General features: G+C 37.6%; 17 protein-coding genes across 17 annotated transcripts; 10 read left to right on the plus strand and 7 right to left on the minus strand.

The window, feature by feature from the left end:
• Positions 1-44: 44 nt before the first annotated feature.
• Positions 45-1,313, minus strand: M896_040170 (uncharacterized protein; the record flags this gene model as incomplete). The annotated part of the gene is made up of 1 exon (XM_014708381.1): positions 45-1,313. The coding sequence occupies one exon, from the start codon at positions 1,311-1,313 to the stop codon at positions 45-47; it is 1,269 nt and encodes a 422-aa protein (XP_014563867.1).
• Positions 1,314-1,543: 230 nt separating this feature from the next.
• Positions 1,544-2,752, plus strand: M896_040180 (uncharacterized protein; the record flags this gene model as incomplete). Its single annotated transcript, XM_014708382.1, has 1 exon — positions 1,544-2,752. The coding sequence occupies one exon, from the start codon at positions 1,544-1,546 to the stop codon at positions 2,750-2,752; it is 1,209 nt and encodes a 402-aa protein (XP_014563868.1).
• A 10-nt stretch (positions 2,753-2,762) lies between these two features.
• On the minus strand, positions 2,763-4,880 carry M896_040190 (uncharacterized protein; the record flags this gene model as incomplete). Its single annotated transcript, XM_014708383.1, has 1 exon — positions 2,763-4,880. The coding sequence occupies one exon, from the start codon at positions 4,878-4,880 to the stop codon at positions 2,763-2,765; it is 2,118 nt and encodes a 705-aa protein (XP_014563869.1).
• A 51-nt stretch (positions 4,881-4,931) lies between these two features.
• Positions 4,932-5,786, plus strand: M896_040200 (uncharacterized protein; the record flags this gene model as incomplete). The annotated part of the gene is made up of 1 exon (XM_014708384.1): positions 4,932-5,786. One exon carries the CDS (start codon positions 4,932-4,934, stop codon positions 5,784-5,786), a length of 855 nt encoding a protein of 284 aa, XP_014563870.1.
• Positions 5,787-5,832: 46 nt separating this feature from the next.
• Positions 5,833-6,633, minus strand: M896_040210 (uncharacterized protein; the record flags this gene model as incomplete). Its single annotated transcript, XM_014708385.1, has 1 exon — positions 5,833-6,633. One exon carries the CDS (start codon positions 6,631-6,633, stop codon positions 5,833-5,835), a length of 801 nt encoding a protein of 266 aa, XP_014563871.1.
• A 61-nt stretch (positions 6,634-6,694) lies between these two features.
• M896_040220 (uncharacterized protein) lies at positions 6,695-7,528 on the minus strand (the record flags this gene model as incomplete). Its single annotated transcript, XM_014708386.1, has 1 exon — positions 6,695-7,528. One exon carries the CDS (start codon positions 7,526-7,528, stop codon positions 6,695-6,697), a length of 834 nt encoding a protein of 277 aa, XP_014563872.1.
• A 166-nt stretch (positions 7,529-7,694) lies between these two features.
• On the plus strand, positions 7,695-8,930 carry M896_040230 (uncharacterized protein; the record flags this gene model as incomplete). Its single annotated transcript, XM_014708387.1, has 1 exon — positions 7,695-8,930. One exon carries the CDS (start codon positions 7,695-7,697, stop codon positions 8,928-8,930), a length of 1,236 nt encoding a protein of 411 aa, XP_014563873.1.
• A 46-nt stretch (positions 8,931-8,976) lies between these two features.
• M896_040240 (uncharacterized protein) lies at positions 8,977-10,179 on the plus strand (the record flags this gene model as incomplete). The annotated part of the gene is made up of 1 exon (XM_014708388.1): positions 8,977-10,179. The coding sequence occupies one exon, from the start codon at positions 8,977-8,979 to the stop codon at positions 10,177-10,179; it is 1,203 nt and encodes a 400-aa protein (XP_014563874.1).
• A 108-nt stretch (positions 10,180-10,287) lies between these two features.
• On the plus strand, positions 10,288-11,223 carry M896_040250 (TATA binding protein associated factor 4-like protein; the record flags this gene model as incomplete). The annotated part of the gene is made up of 1 exon (XM_014708389.1): positions 10,288-11,223. The coding sequence occupies one exon, from the start codon at positions 10,288-10,290 to the stop codon at positions 11,221-11,223; it is 936 nt and encodes a 311-aa protein (XP_014563875.1).
• A 95-nt stretch (positions 11,224-11,318) lies between these two features.
• On the plus strand, positions 11,319-11,627 carry M896_040260 (uncharacterized protein; the record flags this gene model as incomplete). The annotated part of the gene is made up of 1 exon (XM_014708390.1): positions 11,319-11,627. One exon carries the CDS (start codon positions 11,319-11,321, stop codon positions 11,625-11,627), a length of 309 nt encoding a protein of 102 aa, XP_014563876.1.
• Positions 11,628-11,707: 80 nt separating this feature from the next.
• Positions 11,708-12,745, plus strand: M896_040270 (uncharacterized protein; the record flags this gene model as incomplete). The annotated part of the gene is made up of 1 exon (XM_014708391.1): positions 11,708-12,745. The coding sequence occupies one exon, from the start codon at positions 11,708-11,710 to the stop codon at positions 12,743-12,745; it is 1,038 nt and encodes a 345-aa protein (XP_014563877.1).
• A 17-nt stretch (positions 12,746-12,762) lies between these two features.
• Positions 12,763-14,457, minus strand: M896_040280 (Ca2+-binding actin-bundling fimbrin/plastin; the record flags this gene model as incomplete). The annotated part of the gene is made up of 1 exon (XM_014708392.1): positions 12,763-14,457. The coding sequence occupies one exon, from the start codon at positions 14,455-14,457 to the stop codon at positions 12,763-12,765; it is 1,695 nt and encodes a 564-aa protein (XP_014563878.1).
• A 106-nt stretch (positions 14,458-14,563) lies between these two features.
• Positions 14,564-15,598, minus strand: M896_040290 (uncharacterized protein; the record flags this gene model as incomplete). The annotated part of the gene is made up of 1 exon (XM_014708393.1): positions 14,564-15,598. The coding sequence occupies one exon, from the start codon at positions 15,596-15,598 to the stop codon at positions 14,564-14,566; it is 1,035 nt and encodes a 344-aa protein (XP_014563879.1).
• A 165-nt stretch (positions 15,599-15,763) lies between these two features.
• Positions 15,764-18,214, plus strand: M896_040300 (telomerase reverse transcriptase; the record flags this gene model as incomplete). Its single annotated transcript, XM_014708394.1, has 1 exon — positions 15,764-18,214. The coding sequence occupies one exon, from the start codon at positions 15,764-15,766 to the stop codon at positions 18,212-18,214; it is 2,451 nt and encodes an 816-aa protein (XP_014563880.1).
• Positions 18,215-18,304: 90 nt separating this feature from the next.
• M896_040310 (uncharacterized protein) lies at positions 18,305-19,555 on the minus strand (the record flags this gene model as incomplete). Its single annotated transcript, XM_014708395.1, has 1 exon — positions 18,305-19,555. One exon carries the CDS (start codon positions 19,553-19,555, stop codon positions 18,305-18,307), a length of 1,251 nt encoding a protein of 416 aa, XP_014563881.1.
• Positions 19,556-20,023: 468 nt separating this feature from the next.
• On the plus strand, positions 20,024-20,752 carry M896_040320 (subunit alpha of proteasome; the record flags this gene model as incomplete). The annotated part of the gene is made up of 1 exon (XM_014708396.1): positions 20,024-20,752. One exon carries the CDS (start codon positions 20,024-20,026, stop codon positions 20,750-20,752), a length of 729 nt encoding a protein of 242 aa, XP_014563882.1.
• Positions 20,753-20,813: 61 nt separating this feature from the next.
• On the plus strand, positions 20,814-21,596 carry M896_040330 (DWNN ubiquitin-like domain-containing protein; the record flags this gene model as incomplete). Its single annotated transcript, XM_014708397.1, has 1 exon — positions 20,814-21,596. The coding sequence occupies one exon, from the start codon at positions 20,814-20,816 to the stop codon at positions 21,594-21,596; it is 783 nt and encodes a 260-aa protein (XP_014563883.1).
• Between the last annotated feature and the right edge of the window lie 195 nt (positions 21,597-21,791).

The raw sequence follows: 21,791 nt of genomic DNA on the forward strand, positions 1-21,791 counted from the left end.
TGGATTAGAATACGGCTCAGAATATAATTAATTTGTATCCCTAGCTATTCAATGATATCTTCTTGCCTATGCTCATTGTATCTCGAAAGACAGATAAGAGGCATCGTACTTGAGCCTATGCTATTCAGGCCTTGCTCAAGCACACTCGTCTGCTCTATACTATATCCAAATGTATTAAACAGCTCGCTTACGAACGGCATGTTTTCTTTTATCAATTTCTCTGGATATGTTCTCAAAGACCCAAGGAATAAAGCTGCAATTCTATCTTCATGTTTGCTATAATGTCTTGAGCAGATCTTGTATACAACAGGAATTCTTTCAGAGTCAAACATCTGCATGCTTCTATGCAGATAGTATTGCTCAAAGAATGGTCCTCCACAGAACGAGCACTCTTGTACTGATAAAAGATACCTTGCCAATGGCCCATTAATATCTCTATAAACGTTCAGATTGTTTCTTATCAGATGTCTGGAGCATGTTTCTTTGAGAGTGGGTTGTCCAACACATTCAACTGCATCTCTGGTATCAAAGTCACACGAATTGGTCATCAGTTCTATTAAAAACGGAAGCTTCAGGATTTCAAGTGGGATGCTTTGAATCCTGTTGTTGGATACATTCAAATACTTCAGTCCATGAAGCCTTCCAATCACTATTGGTAAAGCAGTAAACATGTTATTGTCTATATGAAGCGCATTCAGTATTTTGAGAGAAGAAGTCCCTCTTGGAAGATCAGATAGCATGTTTTGAGATAGATTGAGTTCTTTCAGGCTCTTTAGGAGGCCAATGTCTTCTGGAAGACTTCGGATTCTATTTTTAGAGAGAACAAGAACCTTGAGATTGACAAGAGATCCGATTTGCCTGGGAATCCTTGTTAGATAGTTGCAGCATGCCTGTAGAATCCGAAGATCCTTTGCATCTGCTATTTCTTCAGTCAACTCAACCACAAACTGCCTACACATGTACATCTGATTGCCATCCTCCACTGGATTATAATGCAGTGGCATTGTTTGGTCGCTCTTTGCCAGAATATCGTCAACAATGCTATCTCTGTTTATAATGTTGTAGTATATGTCCATCTCCCTGCTTGTGATCTCTTCCAGCCTTGGTGAAAGCAAGAGATGCTTTGAAAGTAGCTTTTCGGACTCATTGATCTTTGTTGCCAGGTGGATGCTTGGATAAACTTCTGTTCCATGGGAAGCTTTGTATGGAAATATATGATCTCCCAGGTTGTATAATCTCAACACTCCTGGAGCACTTGAGTTTGACCTGGCAACTATAGGGTTTTTACTGATGTTGCTGCTCACATTCCCCATCTGTGGCGCATATGCCATCAAATGCTTATATTTTTGAGCATCTTGACACAATAAGGTTTCTCAACTCTCAAATGCGCATAAACTGAGAGAAACATGTTTCACCTTGCATAAGATTGGCTTTATTAAAGCCATCAGGAGCGTTTAAGGATCGTTGAATTACAGCATTATTTATAGCATTCTGAAACAAGCGTTGATCAGCAAAAATAAAAGAAATTGGAAACATGCAAATAATGGCAGAAGTTACAAGTGCAGACTACTCGAAACAAGGATACCATGAGATTCCAAAGGCTGCATATGCTGCATCCATTAATTGGCTGATTCTGTCCGACAACAAAATAAGAAGAATTCCAGAGACAATACGAGAGCTTAAGACGCTAAGTAGACTTGCACTAAACGATAACAGGATCGAAGAAATACATCCAGAACTGGGATCTCTATCTGGACTGACATGGATCGACCTTACAAGAAATAGGTTAAAAACACTTCCGGACGAGCTGGCAAATCTGAGAAAGGTCTCTGGCCTGGGACTCAGTGAAAACAATTTTTCGGAAATTCCCAGGTGCATATTTAAAATGACAAATCTAAGGAAGTTTGGTTTTTTTTCAAACAAGATCCGGGATATTCCCAAGGATATTAGATTGCTGATAAATTTAATCAAGATAGATTTGTCAAACAACGAAATTTCTGTGCTTCCTGAAGAGTTCTGCGAGCTAAGAAACCTGAACTGGCTAAACCTGTCGAATAACAAGCTTCAAAAACTCCCTGACCGAATAAATAACCTATTGCAGTTAGAAGAGCTCGGCCTGGGATCCAACTGCCTCACTGAACTTCCAGATATCAGCAATCTTAAGAGGCTCAGGATACTGCCTGTGTTCAAAAACAAACTGGAAATCATCAACCAAAGCATATCGCATCTGTGCAGCATAGAAAAGTTGGACTTTAGTGATAACTGCATCTCTGAATTCCCAAGCCATATAATAACCATCCCCACACTCAGGTACCTCAATCTCAAATCAAACAAAATCAAAAAGATCGAGCCAAACCAGTTTAGAAATCACGTTTCATCTATTTCAATAATAGATGTAAGCGACAATCTGCTTTCATGCATTCCTTTGAAGTTCTTCAAGACATTCCCAAATATCACAGTCATCAGAGTCGGCGATAATCCGTTTATTTATCACGAAAACAAGCTTGCATCAAATCCTCGATTGCTTGAGGTGTGCTACAGCAAATGTCTAAATATGAAGTACAGATGCGATCCCTGGATATCACGGAGGTATCCAGATATTAAAACATGTGATGTGTGTAACCAGTTGTTTACAATGCAACCATATCTTGGCTATAATATCAGTTCAATAGGCGATGGAAATACATTCGTGATTGAAAAAATGTTGTGTTCATTCAACTGCTATAACAAAGAATACAATAAACGTTGTTAAATCTCATATACTATATGGATCCAGCGCTTTCGTAGAACATATGCAAATCAGCATGTACTTCAACAATCTCGCCTGCTCGTACTGATATAATTGTATTGCATATCAGCTGTAGCATCTGCTGGCTACTGCTTGTAAGCAAGTCTTTTTCTGCATAATCACTATCAGCATATCGTGGTGACATATTCTTTAACTTTGAGCATACAGTATAAAACTTATTGAATGTTTCTATATCCACTTTCATGACATAAGTTTCGTATATTTCCCTAGCTTTAGATGCATTGTTACAATCCATGCAAATAAGATAAATAGACCAGACAAAAAACTCCATATTCCTTATTGCAACTTGCCCAGTATTCACAAAATATATCATGGATCCAACAAAGCTTCTACTACTCAACAATCTCCTTTTCAGACTCTCACTTAGTTTTGAATTCATGAAATATCCTATGCGCTCTTTTAACATTCTTCTATCGTTATATGCCAATTGTATTTCCACATGCTCCTCGCAGCTACCCTTATAATTTAGCACTAGCGGTCCAAGAACATCAATAGGTAGTTTCATACAAGATAAGAAATATAGCATTGCAAATGAAACTTCCTGTTGCTGAACATAATCAATGTATTGAGTGACATACTTTGAGTGTGCATAAATTAAAAGCTCTGTATCTGACCTTGGCGCTAAATGCCATTTCTTCTCATATAAATATGGTTTCAAATCATCAATCATTACAATCACATCGCTGCTTCTGTTTCTATATGTAATTAGCTTTGATATTAAAATATCTGCATATTCATGTATATTTCTGTATTTCAAGTATTCCAGCGCAGATAAAACATCAACCTCTATTAGCTTCATGATCTCACAGTCAGGTACCGATCCACAAAAGAAATATTTGATATAAAACCTTCTTTCTTCTGTATTGATTGGAAAGTCTTCATTATTAGTCTTAAGTTTTCCATTTGATAACTCAAGAAATTCATGCAATCCCTTGAAGGCACACAATTGGAAATAAACCTTCCATGGCAGTTCTGCTCTGATCATTACATTAACATATTCCTGCTTTCTTCCCGTGAACATTCCTTTCAATATAAACTCTACAAATCTTAATAAACATTTTGAATTTCCATCAATATCTTCTAACTCAGGCTTTCGCTTACAATCACAAATAGAATTTATCAAACACTCTTTGTATTTACAAACTCCTTCGTTAAATACCTCAAAAACTCGGCTTCTAACACAGTCACTCAAATCAAGTACTCGCTCATGCATCTCCAAGCCATTCAAAGCAATATCATCAAACGTTATCTTTTCCAACAGTTTGATTCTTACATTCTCATCATTATTGTTTATCATTCTATTAAATGCATCTCTATTGATATAACTACAGTTATCAGCAAGTAGCATAATTACCTCTTTACTTCTATCTGCTCCATAAATACTAAACAGCTTTTCAAAATTCTGCCCACACACTGCAGACTTCAAGTACTTAACTTTGTTGCATCCTCTTATATTTCTTATACACAGGCTTTTATTCAATGTAAGACTCGAATATATATCAACATATTTCTTATCATCAAATCCTTCCATCAATATTTCAACAATAGGCATCGATGCTTCTTTGGTAGCTTCAATCACACTATTTATGCTTTCATCTCTCGCAATATGTCCAAGAAGTATTTTGATTATTTCCTTCACTATGCTTTCAGGCTTTTCCTCTATTAACACAATAATCATCTCCTTCAAGTATTGCTTTGCTGCCCCAGAAACACATCCTATTAACCTAACAAGCTTCATAATCAATCCTTTGTCTGTGAGTAGACTTGACATCCTGTATTCAATGAAATTCTCTAAGTTTATCTTTTCACTAGGAAGAATTTTTATCAGCAATCCAAAGAATCTGTTCATTTCGTCCTTGCTTAGAAAGCACTTGGGTGCACTTATTCTTAGTATCTCTATGATTCCAAGTAATGTATCTACTACTTCTCCCTCGCTATTTAATTTCTTTGCAAAATATGTATGTATGTCGTCTTCAATAATGACACCCTGTGGCATCTTTTTAAGTCTCAGGTACATTCCGAATCCTTTGCTACGAGCCTCCATCTCCCTTTCATTTTTTGTAACTTCCATTGCAGGGCGTCTGATGCTACATTTGATACTTAATTATGCCCTAATCCAAGAATGGCGATAGAAAATCTTAGAAGACTATATAACTCGTTTGCAAGACACACTAACCAAATATACTTGAGAATTGAGGAGATGTGTGCAATAAATTCATTTGTTAAGTCCGAAAAGCTTGTTCTTCACATATGTGGAAATCCAGGAACAGGAAAGACACACGTTACTACAAATACTCTAAAGTGTGAGTTTATGTACATAAATTATTATACTGAGAAGAACATTTTTGAGATTATAAAGAAAAGCACAAGCTTAGTTGTGGTTATTGATGAGTTTGATAAATATTATCACGAAAGAAATAATGAGTGTTTACAAATGATGGCATATCTAAGAAAGAAAAACAGAAAGATAATAACGCTATCGAACAATTTGAGAATGCCTTCTGAGGCATTGTTCTTCAAGCCATACACTTCACTAGACATGGAGTTAATTTTGAAGCAAAAAGTAACTGAACAGTATACCGAGGAGATTCTAAACAACACCTTAATCAAAATGATTTCAAGAAGGTTTGGGCCTTCGGGTGACCTTAGGTCGTTATTCAAGCATATACAGGATGTTATAGCTGAAAAGATTTTGATTGCTGAATCACAAATTTTAGGCAATCCATCAACCATTGACAGTTCAATAAAAACCTGCAATCATACAAATATTGCACTTCAGGACATTCAGATAGATAAAAACGGATTCTCAGATCAGCCAGGCAATTTTCATCATGAAACCATTCGGTCTCTGATATCAAACAGCAAAAAGCTTTCCAAAATAGAGATATATTCCAAATACCTGAATGAATGCCATGAAATGAAAATACCTTCTTATGACAGAGTTGATTTTAATATTATCTATGATATGTACAATTGAGTACTCAATTACTGGTAATTATTGAAGTAACATTGTTACGATTGTATTATACATAGTACTCATGAAATGATGGATGTCTGGGTGATGTCTCGGGAAATATCATTCCGTTTTCAAACGGTCCTATCAAGAACAGTGTACGTACAGGTCCCAATACATCCATAAGATTACCAAGCACTCCTCTATCGTACGGAGATTTGGATGAACTGATGCCTTGAAATCTACTTAGATCATTCTGCTTAAGCTCTTCAATAAATGTAATGTTCAGAATAGCCAACCTCATCTGCAAATACAGGAAAATACTGGTTATTACAGTCAGAACCATAGAAGACATTCCACAAAGTATCAGGATGTAATAATCTTTCTTTGACTCCAAGGAGATCCCATATACAAGGATCTGAACACACTTTGCAGCTGCAGAAAGAAAAACAACAAAGTTGGCTAATGCAGAAAACAATAAGAATCTGATAAAGTGTCCTTGGTTATCGTAGTTCACACAATTATTTATCCAGAAGCAATGATGATCCATTTTCTTAATACAGTGACCGCATGAAGAGCAATGATGTGCCCGTTCTGGCCTGTAGTTTATACATTTCTTGCAGAACTTCTTGTTCTGGCACTCTTCTATCAACTTAATTGTTTGTGTGTCATAGATCACGTGTCCTCTATATGCGATTGAGAGGATGAGATATAGAACTGAAAGCATAGACAGCACAAGCATTGAATATGTGTAAACAGATCTAATATCGGAATCAGTTGGAGACACATATTTTGCAAATGAGGACACATATGTAAATGCAAGCAGCAGTATAAGAAAGCTTAATCGGAAATTCAGCTTTATTTTGCCCATCAGGGTTTGTTTATTTTGTGTTTAAAGCTCTTGGGAGGTTAAGAATGAATTGAAACGAGCATCAAAGCTGTTTTGCATGTGCACTGTTATTGGAATATCTCAGTAGAGCTGAGTAATCATCTGCCCATAACGGACCAATAAGCTCGTATGAGTGCAGAGTTCTTGAGTCTTCCTTAACTATGCATCTGTTGTGTAATCTTATAGAAAACAGAATCCCATTATCGAATTGGCCTTCAGAAAGAATAAAAGGAATTATAAATGACGATGAGACGGGTGCATTGATTATACAGTCAAAAACTAGGCACATATCTATTTCTTTGACAATTAAATAGTCGTTATGCTCATTGAAGTCTATTTCGTTTTTGCTCAGTTCATGCTTCATTCCTGTAGTGATTCTTAAATCGTCTCCAAACATTAAAAAGTCATTTTTGATCTTCATGTAAAACGGTAGCCTGGTTCTTTTGTACATCTTGAATACTGACTTCAGTGCTATAAGATACTCTAGATACATCTTCTTGAAAAGCAAGGATCCATCGTTCCGTGTCTCCATATCAAATGGGAATTTGTACATCTTCTTTTCCTGAAAGTTTATGCTTTCTTCAGTGAGAAGCATGGCTGATGCAAGTATTGCATGTTTATGTTTCTTTTCCGCATGATTTATGTTGGTTTTGCTCTTTATTAGCATTGATTCAAAGACAGAGTCTTCTATCTCTGTGCGTGTGTGAAGGCTACTCTCAGGCATTTTGATTTGCTGTTTGTATATTGAGTTGGAGAGTATATCGAATGGATCGTCACTTACTCTAGTTGTCCAATCCATCCTATTTGGAAGACCGGTGGATGATTTGATGACATCTGGCGCATCTTTATCTTTTTGATGTACCATGTGATTTTTCATGCAGATATCCAGGCCAGAGTTTTGCTTGATTTGATATCTAATGATATCCAATGAAGTGTGATAATTGCATTTTATGCATTGTTCAGATTGTTGTGTATGCTTGTTGAGCTGCAATGTGTATGCTCAATTGATATTGTGATTGAAAAACTTTGCTGTGCTCGAAGGCATGCCAAAGCTTGTAGACGAGCTATTAGCAGATTACGGAACGATTCCACAGAAAATAGGCAACTTCCTGATGAAAAAAAATGAAAGCACGAGTAAGAGCATATCATCAAACACATCTTTGTCTAATAATCAAGTGATAAATGGCCTTTCCTTCTTGATTCAGCGACGATTTGTGAGATACTTCGTGTATGAAAAGGAAGTGTACTATTCCTTGGCTAAAGAAATGATCTATCGTAGATTGCTATACTCTACTTACTACTGTGCCGTAGAAGACATGTTTGGACCAGATATTACAAATCGGTTCGTTGAAATACTTATTGCTGGGTTTGTTGAAATAGAATGCAATACAGCAGCGCAAGATGCGATCCAGAGCCTTGTGGATGAGGGCATTGTATGTATGCTGGGTAAAAAGGAAGCCAGTTTGTTTTCAATGGGATCGAGATGTATTGTTAAGAATGCCTCGAAGTGTACTGATGATGAAAATGATGTTAGTGTAAGCAAAAAGAATAAGGTACTGAATGGCAAAGTATTTGTGATGGTTGACTTTGATGTTCTTGATAGCATAGTTGCAAGAAATAAGATGCAGAGGTTTATTCAGAGGAAGTATTTGAGAAAATCAAAGGATATATATGCATCTATCTTGAAATGCAATCTTGTAACGATTGATGCAGTAATGGGCAATCTTGATCAAAGCATTTGTTTTGACATAAGTAGAAGCGATGTCATTTCTTGCATAAAATACTTCTGTAACAGTGGATTATTGAAAAAGAGCATGGATGGCTCCGATATGTATTTCAGAGATGTTGATGAGGAGCGAAAGATTCTGATTATAGACTGTTTCTGCAGAATACTGACAAACACCAACAAGCATGCTCTAAGACTGTTCAACATGATGATTCATCACAAAGAGCTGGAAGACAAGGATATTGCGCTTAAATCTCTCATATGTGCTAGATCGGTTAAGAAAGCGCTTATGATGCTGCATTCTAATGGATTTGTGAATCTGAAGCATTTATCATCAAGCGAATCCAGGCCTGTGCTGCAATGGCAAGTTGATATTGGCCGGTCATCAAAAATTGTAGGAGAGAAGATAAGGAAGGTTCTTGGAGAGATTCTATCTTCAATTAATATCAAATGGCACGTAATGAGGCCGGACGATGAAGCAAATGCAGATGAGGTTATGCAGCTTAAGAGCTTGCACAATCTGTCTGCTGATCTATTTGTTATTGGGCTCTAGACGTGTATATGAGAAGATGATTTTGCTAGGGCTTGTAGCCTAAGAAATGATTGAGAATCTGAAGCAAGCGCTTGAAAGAATAGCTGAGCTTGAAAGAAAGATTGAAAGCCAAGAGATAGTGATCAGTGCACTTGTTGCTGAAGTAAAAAAAGTCAAAGAAACAGAAGATTCTAGTAAACAGCAGGAGCGTTCAGAATGCAAAAATATTATTTCAGAATGCTTGGAAAAAAATGAGTACTACTGCGAAAGCAAAGCTGAAAATGAGTACATAAAGAAAATGGACGATAGGAATGTGTCTTTTGAGGAAGATGTTGAAGGCATATTCAAATCAAAAAAAGCACAAAAACCTTTTAAAGAAGCATTTACGGTTGATTCATTCATAGCATATTGCAGAGATATGCATTCTTTTGGATTGATTAGTAGATCAGATGGGAAGTCAAAGAAAATGTTTCGCTGCTGCATCAAGCAGTATGTTGAAAAGGTTACTAGACATCTGATGGTGAACCTAAACGTGTATGATCTGAACACTCTATGTTCGGCATTTAATCTTCTTTGCGCAGAGATGGAATACAACCACAAGCTTGTTATTGCACATGATATCATTTTGCTGGTTGACGATTTTTCAAGGATGCCTTTTATTGTTTCTGCGGTGTTTAACAACCAAGGGATTCATAGCGATGTACTTGGAGAAACGGTGTCGAACATTGTGATGCATCAATGTGACATTGATAGTGAGATGTATTCAGACAGTCCGAATCTCGTCAGATACTATGCCAGGATATCTGCAAATTTCGGCAATCATACAGATGTAAAGCCTCTAGGAGATATATGTAGCGATTTGATTGGTGATATACATGCATTTGAAGATGGCGAGATCAATGAAGCGATATTTCCGCGGATGTATTCTATTAGAGCTTTGTGTCACTATATGGACTGGGATTACTCTTACAATGAGTTTGTGTGTGGAGTATTATATCCCAGGCTAGTGGAGAGGCAGGAGGCATTATGTGCTGTTTATATGTTTTCAGTGGTGTTTAATGCATTAAGGGTATTCGGAGAAGTTGAAAGCGTGAAGATGTCGCTCGAGAAATTGAAGGGGATGATACATGATGACTCTGAGCTTTCTGCAGTTTGTTATATGTTTGTTAAGCAAATTGATCCTGACTGTGCGGAGCAGTGGTTTAGAATGCATGGAGATAGAGTAAAAAGCGTAAGTGCCAAGTATTTAAAGGATGTACTGATATATTGAGCATGATTGGAATAAAGTGATTGAATACAACATGATTGGAATAAAGCGATTGACTAGAATGCGATTTATGCATGGATCATGAGAACCGGTGTTTTTTGTACCCTTAGGATGAACAAGGAGGCGTTTGATAAACTTCCTCTTGATAAGAAGAAGATTATAGAGGCAGCGTATTTCAGTACTGTTCGCAAGGAAATATGTGCGTCTCAGTTTTTTGGGGTGTGTAGGGGAGCACTGAGCAAAGATCAATTTGAAAGCCTGTTTTCAAACAATGCTAGCGCTGGAGCTGGAGCTGGACCAAGCAAGGAGCAAGAGGAAATAAAGACGGAACACCTACAGGATATCATTCAGTACTCTGGAGTTGATCTTAAGGAGGAAGCAGACCAAATAGTAAGAGATGCGGAAACGAATGTGAACTTTGGAGAGTACGATGATGAGGATATAAACGGCCAGATGAACACTTTACTGAATGTGCAATTATTTAGGGAATTTGTGATGAGAGCAGGAAGCTCGAGGAAGGTGATGATTGGGGAAGAGTCATTGCTACTGCTTTTCCAGGTGATCAAGCGAAAGATGATTGATTTTATTGAGAAGATGGAAAGGGCAAGCAGGAACAGGGTGGAGTATAATTTGTCTGAGTTTATTATCAGGATAAACAATGATTTGAGTAGGCAGCTTTGGTGTCTTGAGCAAATTGAGAAGGCGGAGATGGAGAAGTTTATGATTAAGAAAGGAGAAGAAGAAGGAAAGAAGAAGGTGAAGAGGACGATTCAGGAGAGAGAGGATCTGGTGATTAAAAAACGAATGAGCAATACAGTTGCATTGGCAGCGCTAGGAATACAGCAGAAGTCATGGATGAGTGCTGAGGATGTTAGAATGAATGAAGAGAACACGTCATTCAATTCTATATATTCGCCATTTGATGAAAAAGCATTGGATCGAAAGGTTCATAACAGGACTATTACGATGAAAGACTTTTTGTATGTTCTTGAGAGGGATCGAAGATATAACAAATCGATTTTTACGATTCAGCATTATTTTAGATGATATGAGACCTGAAAAGATTGAAGAAGTGTTGAGATGAACGATCTAAATTTGGAATGTTTTATGAGTTGAATTAATCGAGTGGCCTAGGTGGGATAATGGAGGAGATTAAGGAAAAGTTCAAGATACAGGTGGAGATGCTTTCTGACAAAGACATAAAGAATGTTGTCAAGAAGCTTGATAAAGAAGAGCTCGATATGTTTATAGATACAATGGAGGGGAGGAATGCTGAGCTTCGGGAGAAGCTTGTGAGCTTGAAGCAAGAAGTTGTGAGGAGAATGGATAACCATGAACTTCTGATGGAAGCAGTTGGTGAAGAGATCCCAAGAAAAGCCTTTTTATTTTTGAAGGAGTGCCTGGCTGAAGTAAAAGGAATAGCAGAAGAAGTAGTGGGTGGAGATAAATAAACGATGTTTATTGAACAATAGTTTGGTTTAAGTAAGGAAAATGAACGAGCCTGATATTATTTATTGAATGCAAACCCTGAATGGATGAATATATTGGCACACAGCTATTATTTGAGACATCGAAAGGGATTGTGAGTGGAATATTGAAGACTGTGGATGAGGATACAGGAAAGCTAGTGGTTGATGGAGGAGGAGATGTGAGGGAGGTTTTTATTGAGGATGTTCTAAAGCTTGAGATTGTTAAAGAAGGACACTATAAGCCAAGGAGAGATAGCAAGACGGAGGATAAACGTGGAATGGAGGATGTGTTTCTAGCACTGCCTGAACAAGTAGCGGTGGCCAGCAGAAGTGTTTCTGAATCATGCAGTGTGAGCCGAGGAGGATCTGACGTGGATTCAGAAAGAGAGCAAGGGATTAAGAGTCTACACAAGAAGGCTGAAGATGGATGCATAGAGAATGAAGATAACTGTAGTGCCTCAGAAAAGATTGGAATAAATGGAAAGGATGGAAGATATGCGCCAGAAACAACAGAAAGCATCTATTACGGAATGATGAGCCGAGCATTTTCACACTTTGGGCCACTTGAAGAAGAGTTCTCGTCAATTGCAGCAAGACAGGCATATCGTGTGTTTTCGACATACTTCGGAAGTTCTACTGAGAAGGTTGAAATATTTATTGCAGGAGATGATGTTTTTTCATGTGTAGGATACATTCTTGCAAGACTACTGCTACATTCTGGAAAGAAGCCTTTAGTTATTTGTAACCAGCAATATATAAGAAATTCGAAATACAGACAGTCATATATAAACTCTGGAGGAGCCATATGCACATCCTCTCAGGATCAGGCATGCGTATATGTATTTGCATGTAATAAAGCATTGATACATGTACAGGAGTATAACAATAAGGATGCAAAAGGATTTATCTACTTAGATGTTCCAGATACCTCAACCAAAGAAGGAGGCGTAAAAATCGGGCTGTGTTTTGGCTCCATTCCTGCATATTACAAACGATTCAATGGCATCATATACTTCATTGATATTGAATATCCAACTGCTCTTTACAATGAGTTTGGAATGGAAAGGCCAGTAAGGAGTAAAATACACAAGATAAAATAAAGTTGATCAAACTCAATTTAATTTTCAATGAACTTCTCAAAGAACTCATTAACATCAAGGTTTCGCTCGTTTCTGTTGATATGGTAAATGTTCTTGAGGTTGTTTGCATCAACCCCAAGCATCGTAAGATCAAGTATGCCATTTTTACTAAACACATTGAAGGCCTTCTTTAGCTCTATCAAGTCAAACGAGCTGTTATATGTCTCATTCACTATCAATAGATAATCATCTAGACATATCTTGCCTTCAGGATTTCCAAACGGAATCATGCTCTCATCCACAGAAAGTCCCATTTGGTTCATGCACCAGCACATGCCCGATATGCTTATTCCATACTCATCATTTCCAAGAGTCTTTGTAAAAAGTTCCTTTGCTTTCCCGAGCATCTTTATTCGCTCCATACTTCTGTCATCCACTTTCTTCAGAACCTCAATCTTCTTCTCAACCACGTCCTTTAGCTTATCGTGATGATCATTTGTAGCTTGATGTATGCATTTCATTTCATCCAGTGCATTCTTTAGCTCAATGGCATTCTCCATCTGCTTTTGTACTCCTTTATCCTCTGAAAATCCTTCCTTAAACTTATCAAGCATATCATTCAATCCGTCCATCTCATTCTGCAGTGAATTATCAAATATCTTCTTCATCCCAATGCTATCTGCAATCTTGCGTAGCTCAAGCCTTGGGAATTCCAATCTCTCAGGCTTCACCTCATCTGGAGGAATATACTTCTTCATCATATAAGCTTCATGAATCACACTCAGACTTCCAAGTAGAGATCTAAGCCCTGCTGCTTCTTGTATTGCATTTGTGTTCATCTCCAATAACCTTGAGAACGATTCATCAAGCTTTCTAATCATTGAACAAACCTCATTCCTCTGTAAAACTAATTCCTTTATCAATCCCTGCAATCCTTTTGCTTTGATTTCATACAAATTCCTTGATTGAATCGACCAGTCAGTCATGCTCAACACCTTCATCATCTTATTAAAAAAACGCTTCTCTTGCTCATACTCCTTAAACCTTTCATAATATCCTGCAACATATGTCATCACACTCCTCTCATCAGGAATAGCAACATCTGCCACATCCTCAACATCAAGCAGTCGCTTTATCCCTAGGTGCTGTTCAGCAACCTTAAATGCCTGCTGTAAATTATACACACTCCCAAGCCCTTCAAGCTCTTCAAAATTACAGATAAGATCCGGTCTGAATTTATGAATTATTGCATTAAATGCAATCCCGTCCTGCCAGCTTCGCGAAAAGTCGTTTATTCTCACGCCTTTGTATCCACTCGTCACCTCCTTACACCATCTCAATAGCTCACTTCGTATCGAAAGATCCCCAGTCAGTGCTATGTCTGCAATTGCCATCCTCGATATCAAAGACCAAATAAGCCCAAGTATAAGCTTCGGATTCCCGTCAACAATGTCTTCAGGCCCAATGTTAATAAGTTTCACATTCTTCCTCTTAATAAACATAAGAATCCTTTCCACATTCTCCATCTTCTGTATCCTAGTGTAAGGTTCAGAATTGTACTCTACACTCTCTTCCTGAAGTGCCATTAACAATCGTGCTAGCTTCACTCCATCACACAGATCCTTAAATATATTCTCTATTCCTTTGTTTCCGCTCTTAATCAGCTTATCATTCACCCACTTCGTAAATGTCTTCTCCTGTACCTTCTCCCACTCTTTCTCTTCCTGCGTCATCTGGGCCAAAAATGTGTTTGTTTTTTCAGTAAATACAACATCACACATGCTTTACAAAGAAAGAAATAAATCACATCTTTTTAGTACGGCAATTTGTAACTCAACTCTACACAAAAACTAGTTCATGCACAACCACAGCCTGAGGCAAACCCCCAAAGTCCAGGTTGTACAGCTCTTTGGTAATCATCTGTACATATTCAAGATCGTCCAGCGTCGTAAATGCAGCCTGCGGATGCAACACAAGACTAAACAGTCCCAGAAGTGAGTCAATCGACATCTCTGTCTGCTCAAAATTATCGCTCACCTTCTTAAGCAATCCAAATAACGCCATTAAAAGACTTCGTTCAACATCACAAAAAACAAAAGGAATATAAGAAAAAAGTGCCTCTCTAGTGTATCTGTCGTTCATACGAATGCAGCCCTTGATCTTCTCAAAAACTTCAATCGGTACAAGCCCGTCAAGGTGCTCCCTGATATAATTCTTCAATGCATTTGCAAGTACAAACACATCCACTCTATTGGCATCAATGCTTCTATTCTCATGAAGGCTATTTGCTATCTTAATTGCGCCACTTTTGTCAGGTTCGTACCTGAATATAAACCTTGTATTCGTGGCCCGCTCCTCTAATGACTTAATAATATCAAACACTTTGTAGTTGATTGTCTTTCCCCCACCAACTCTGCCCTTACTCTGGAAACATCCTACCCAGTTAAACAGAACATTCGAGCGCTTCTTACTAAATGCTTTCCAACAGAACCTGCTTAGCTCGAGTTTTTGTGATGCAGAAAGTGCTTCATATCTAAAAGCATCCCTATCAGCGCCTCTACATGACTGTAGTTGATTGTTTTTAGTGCAGTCCTTTTGGATTCTTGATCCTATCGACTCAAATCCAGAATTAATATAGCTTTCGTCTCCAACTCCATTCAAGAAGCTTTCCTTGCATTTTAGAATCTTATCTGCCAGGTGCTCACTCTCGGATATTTGCTGGAATGCATAATTCAAATCTGCATCATACGTGAATGCCACCGACGAGTCGCTTTGTTCAGAGCATCCCACATCAAGTCTGGCCTTAAGATCCTCAAACTCCTTCATCTCTGATATTCTAAAAATCTTCCTCTTCCTGGGGAAATTCTTCAACATTCTAGGGCTTGTTTGCATTACTCATAATAATACACACAATAGCATCATGTTTTGAGTCTTCCCGCCATCATCTAGACAATTGATGCTCAATATGCGTCTGTTGCAAATTTATTCAGGTATGTCTGCATATATCTTGTGAAATGTTGGATTTGCATGTCCCATGTAATGTTAAATTTGCTCAAAAGCCTTCATTTTCAGACGCTTAGATCGTTCCTATCAGAATACATCACTGAGCATCTTCCAGACGTAGTAGATACGATATATGTCAAGTCCTCATGTGTGCCAAATATTACATCGTTTGAATGCACACAAAGCTGCGTTAGTTTAATTTCAAAAGCAGTGAGATGTCTTGTTGATAGAGGAATGAGCAATCAATTGTGTTCTGGATACATTCTATCTACAGATGAGGCAGATCCAGGTAAGATTCTCTGTACTTCACCATTTGTGTCTTCTAATATGCTCAAGTCGCATGAATGGACATGCGTTATAAATGCAATTGGAGATCAATTGGCAGTGCATTTACTTACAGAATGCACACTTGTTCAGAAAGCCAACAACGTTTATGTTCTTCTTGCAGGTGACTTTAGTAGCTTGTATAAGATGTATCAAAAACCTGTGAATATGCGCATTAACAGAGATACGATATTCCATAAGCACATAAGAGTTGTGAGTTTTGTGGCTGTAAAGGCATTTGAATATATTTTTCAAGAGCATAACTTGCATAAATACAAGACCATGCAGACAGATGTGATGCATGTTCTTCAGAAAATCGAGAGAAGTGTAGCGCATCTACCTTTATCGCCGATGTTTAAATCATACTTCCATTGTGAGATAAATATTGAAAACAAAACAGGCATTATGGAATGCAGTATCAAGTATTCAAAGCTTGTTGATTTTTTATTTCTTATATCAAAGAAGTTATTTGCAAATGTATTTGATTTTGAGTCGTTCAGGATACTCAAGTCAAGGATATCTCTACTCGTTCATAGAAATAGGTACGAAAATATATCAAATACAGAAATGATGAAATATTTCAAAATATCCCGCTTCAAGTTCTTCAGAAGCGTTAAATGTACAAGACATGAGTTCTGTGTTCGATCCAGGATTGTGAATAGATTCCTGACATATATCACAGAAAACATATTTGTGGCAGTTATGTCGAAGTATTTTTATTCGACCGAAACATCATTTTCGAAGTTCAAGGTATACTATTTTCCAAGGAGCAGCTGGAGATACTTTTCAAGTATGCATATAAGCAGCTTTCTGGACAGGTTTGAGACTATAGAGCCATGCAAACCATACCTGTATTCTGAACTAAGATGTATTCCAAAAGCTAATGGTATGCGTGTAGTGTGTAACATGTCAAAGGCTAGAGATGGGAAGCAATCGATTAACAGCCGTGTTTATCCGGAGTTTTGTATTCTTAGGAATGAATGTTATGGAAACCTAGGGAATTCAGTTATTAATCAAGCTGGAATGTATGAAAAGCTTGCGCCGTATCTATCTAGTGTGAGAGGAGAGGCATATATTCTGAAGGTTGATGTCTCAGGATGCTTTGACAGCATTCCTCAAGAACATGTTATGAGGATTGTAAAGGACACAATCAATAAAAGCACGTATTATATAAGTAATATATCGGCGCTTGAAGCAGCTGGCATAGAAGTACGATGCAGACAAATTTACAAGGCGTCTAATAACATAATGACTGCTAATACACTTGTAGAAGATGCTTGTGGAGTAAAACTCAGAAACAAATTGGTGAAGGAGAATGCAGGACAGCGAGTGTTAAGGAAGGAGGAGGTGTGTAATGCAATTGCTAAGGTTATAAACAAGAATGTAATAAGATATCATGGAAAGCACTTTGTTCAGAGAACAGGGATTCCACAAGGATCAATTGCGTCTACATTACTTTGCAGTCTGTATTACAATAAGATTGATGAGTTGTATTTCAATGCGATTCTGAAGGATGGGATGCTAGTTAGGTATGTCGATGACTTTCTTGTGATTTCCCCATCTCTTGACGAGATCCTGCGCTTTCTTCAGGTATTCCAATCAATATCTCATCTTGGAATGAATCTCAGCAGCCAGAAGATTGAGTCGAACTTTGGAATTGAGAAGTATATGAAACATTCAGATTGGATAACAGATGCAATTATGCATAAAAGCGATCTGAGAATAATAGATAAACCTGTAATATGGTGTGGCATGAAGATATATGCGAATGGATTCTGTGTAAAACCCTGTGTTGCGGATCCTTATATGATGTTTTCTATTACACATGCTGTACATCATCCTGGACAAGGCGTTGCTATGAAGATTGGCAATATGCTTCGGAACAGAATGTCCAAGATGTACATTGACCGCACCAACCTGAAGACATATGAGAATATCTACGACATATTTCTGCTCTGTGGGAAAAAGCTTGTGCTACATCTCAAGAGGATGGACTTCATAAACCAGAAGTTTGTTGCTAATGTGCTTGAGAACTCAAAGATGTTTATCATTAAGACATGTAGAGAACGAGGTGTGAGCATATCCAAACGCATGATTGAGTCGATGTCATCAAAAGCCTTCGAAAAAAGCGGGTTATACAAAATTATGCAGATCCGAGAATAGTAAATGCACATAGCTACTGTTTTATACTTAACAATATTTTGGTTTATTTGAATAATTTAATGTGTTTGCCGTGTATCTTAATGAGTTGGTCTAATTGAATTCGAGCTTTCGCTTACTCTTGAGCTTTTCTATTCTATGGTTTATTCCACTGCTAAGTCTTTTGCTGAGTGGAGAATACATTGGACTTTGCGTATGCTCAGAGTTCTTTTTATCTTTTATGAACTCCATGGTGATTTTACTGGATGCCATTTCTATTGGTCTTCCGAGCACCTGTAGACTCTTTTTGGGAATCTTGGAGAGCATTATGTACCTGGGCATTAGCATTGAAAAATAAGGCAAATACAGCCAGCTATATATGTAATCCATAGACACGCCCAGTGCATTTGCTTTATACTTCATGTTCAACTTTACTTTGCATGTCATCATCAATGTATTCATTGGAATAAGATCTCCACACACCGACCTGACCGTGCATACAAATAGATCGTTTGGACCCAAAAACTTCACTACGTCTGCACACTTCTTTGCTGACAGAAAAACAGTCAATGTACAGAAAATGTTTTTGAGCGATACATTGTCAAGGTCAAATATATCGAATAGCAAATACAGTGCATTGATCATTGTCTTGATTCTTGTGTATCTATTAAACTCTGGTGTTTTGCTTCCTATTAATTTTTCTTTGCACGCATGCACTTCAGATATCATTCTCTCAAGCTCATTGCCTATGAGCATCTCGATGTACTTGTTTCCGTGGTATATCGATACAGCAAACACATGGAATGATAGAAACAATCTCATACCACCAGATATTTGTTGGAGCAGAAATACCATCCTTAGCATTCTTTCACTCTCCAGTCCTGATCTTTGTATTGCTGTGCTCTTCATGGGCCTGAAGAGATTGATCGCGTTCTCAAGACTTCCAAACATGCAGAAGCTGTCAATGAGAAACTCAACAAACACAACTGTGCTTACACGACCAATCTCAACTTTTAACATTTCTGCAAAGGCCTCCAATTCCTTCAAAAAATCGTGAAAATCCAAAATAAACTGATGGTTGCTTTTGAAAACTCCGTGATTGATTCTCACTGCCTTTTCCACTCCATTGATGCATATTACAAGTGTGTTTTCGATGTCAAGGCTTTGTCTCAGAGAATGTGGCCTTTCAATCTCTTCAAAAAAGTGCTTTTCTGCATCATCGCTCAGTTCCGACATCATCTCGTGCGGAAATGATTCGTTTATAGATTGCATGATGCATTTAGATATCCTCCTGTATACATGTGCCACCATTTCTCCCTTACAAATATCTTCACTGGATTCTATCTTCAAGTACTTTGTATTCATTTATTCAATTATGGCATATCTAAAATATTTTTGCTATAAACTATGCATGCACTGCATACTATTGACACGCTGCTTTGCATATCTCTGCTACATTAAAAAGACACCAAATGAAAATGCAAATGAAAAGACAGTATTAAGATTATATATGAGATGTCATTTAGTAACTGTGTTCAGTATGTCTGGAAGTGGATATAATATTGGCATAGAGTGTATAAGTAATGCTTATATGGAATGAATGAGTAATCTATGCATAGTATTAACATAGAGTGCATGAGCAACAAACAATCAGCCTATAATCCAGATCTTATGATTATTTGAATGTTAGAGTATAAGTGTAGAATGTAAAAGATATGCTGTGTGATTTGAATTTTAGAATGTAGCAATATGCATGCGAATTATCAAGAAGCGCTATTAATCTAAATGTGTGAATCTTGCATCTACAATAAAAACAATCAAGGTTACCCTAGGATGTCTAGTCTGGATTTCTGCACGATATACACACCAACAGGACAGATCAGTCAACTATCATATGCACAAAAGGCTGCTGATGCAGGAGATACATGCATTGGAATTAAAAATGCGAATGGGATTGTGTTTGTAGTGGAAAAGCCAAAGGTATCTGCTTTGTATGTGTTGGAGTCAGATGAGAGAATAAATAAAGTAAGCGATTCTGTGATGATGGTGTGCAGCGGAGTGATGTCTGATATGTTCTATGTACCTCATGCCATAAAAGGCGATGTATTTAGGCATAAGGATGATGTTGGAGAAGTGCCATCAGCAGGATTTATGAAGATGTATCTTAATCGACTATTCCACTACTTCACAAGAAACATTAACCTGCGAGTTCTTGGAGTGAATGCATTATGCAGTGTGTACAAAGAAGGAAAATTTTCGCTTTTGCATACAGACTGTACGGGAAGGACTGTTTCATACAAGGCATCATGCTTAGGAAAGGGAACAAGGAGAATCAAGACAGAGCTTGAAAAGCTCGATATTGATGGAATGAGCATTGAACAGATGGTGGAGACAGGTATCAAGATGCTTTACATTGCACATGATCCGTCTAAGGACAAAGCGTTTGACATTGAGGTTGGAGTAATGTCTTTACAAACAGAAGGAAATCTGAAAAGGCTCGAGATGCACGACATTCAACACTTTGTTGATAAGTATAAAGACATTTCAGCCGATGAAGATTAATGAATGAAGAAGAATAAAACCTGTCTATATGATGTTTATAATTAAGTGCTCTAAATCCCCTATGACTTCGGTGATAAATTACAGATTCCGGTCAAATAAGAACTTTTCAAGAATATCCTTTCAAGGCACAGGGCTTCCGCTATGGGAGCTGAAGTATGAGATAATTAATCAGAGGAAGATGGTATCCAAAGATTTTGATCTTTTGTTTTTTGATTGTGATACTTGTGAGGAGGTAAATGACGAGTATCATGTGATTACAATGAACAGCCATGTGATAGTTGACAGGATTCCATTATGGATGTCTAAAGGAGGCTATAATGTCAAAGAAAAGAGAACTGAGCCACAGGGGCAGCATCATAATGTGCACAAATACAATAAGGCTATTCCAGAAAGTTATGTGTGTTTCAGGTGTGGGCAGAAGGGGCATTACATCCAGAATTGTCATACAAATCAAGACAAGGCATTTGATATCCTGAGGATACGCAAGCCCTCTGGGATTCCAAAGGATTTTCTTGTGCCAGTGTCTGGAGAAGGAGCTTCATCAAATACAGCAATGCTGGTAACTTCTGAGGGGGGGTATGTTAAGGCACAGCCACAGACACAAGAGTGGAAGAAATATAAACAGCACACAAAGCCTATGGTTGGTATTCCAGAGAGATTGAAGTGCCCATCTTGCCACTGTCTTCTAACAAATCCAATGAAAACCAATTGTGGGCATGTTCTGTGTGATCAATGCGTGATTGTGGATAGAAGATGTTATGTTTGTGGCCAGCAAGTCAAGAACTTTTCACTGGATGCACATGTAAAGGCTGAGGTAGAAAGAGCCATGAATCAAAGGTTTTGAGCAAGTTTATGCATTACGAGTCATGCACTTGGTTTTATAGATAATAAATGCTAATATAACATGTCCTTAGTTTATTGATTCTAATTAGATATTGATTTCTGGTGATTTCAATGGATTGGATAAGCCAATTTTATGTACTACACGTAGTTTGAATACCATAAATCTGTAAGTTTTATAATCTGTTTATTTGATTTA

This window comes from Ordospora colligata (assembly GCF_000803265.1).
Source record: "Ordospora colligata OC4 chromosome Unknown contig_04, whole genome shotgun sequence".
In the NCBI taxonomy this organism is placed as follows: Eukaryota; Fungi; Microsporidia; family Ordosporidae; genus Ordospora; species Ordospora colligata.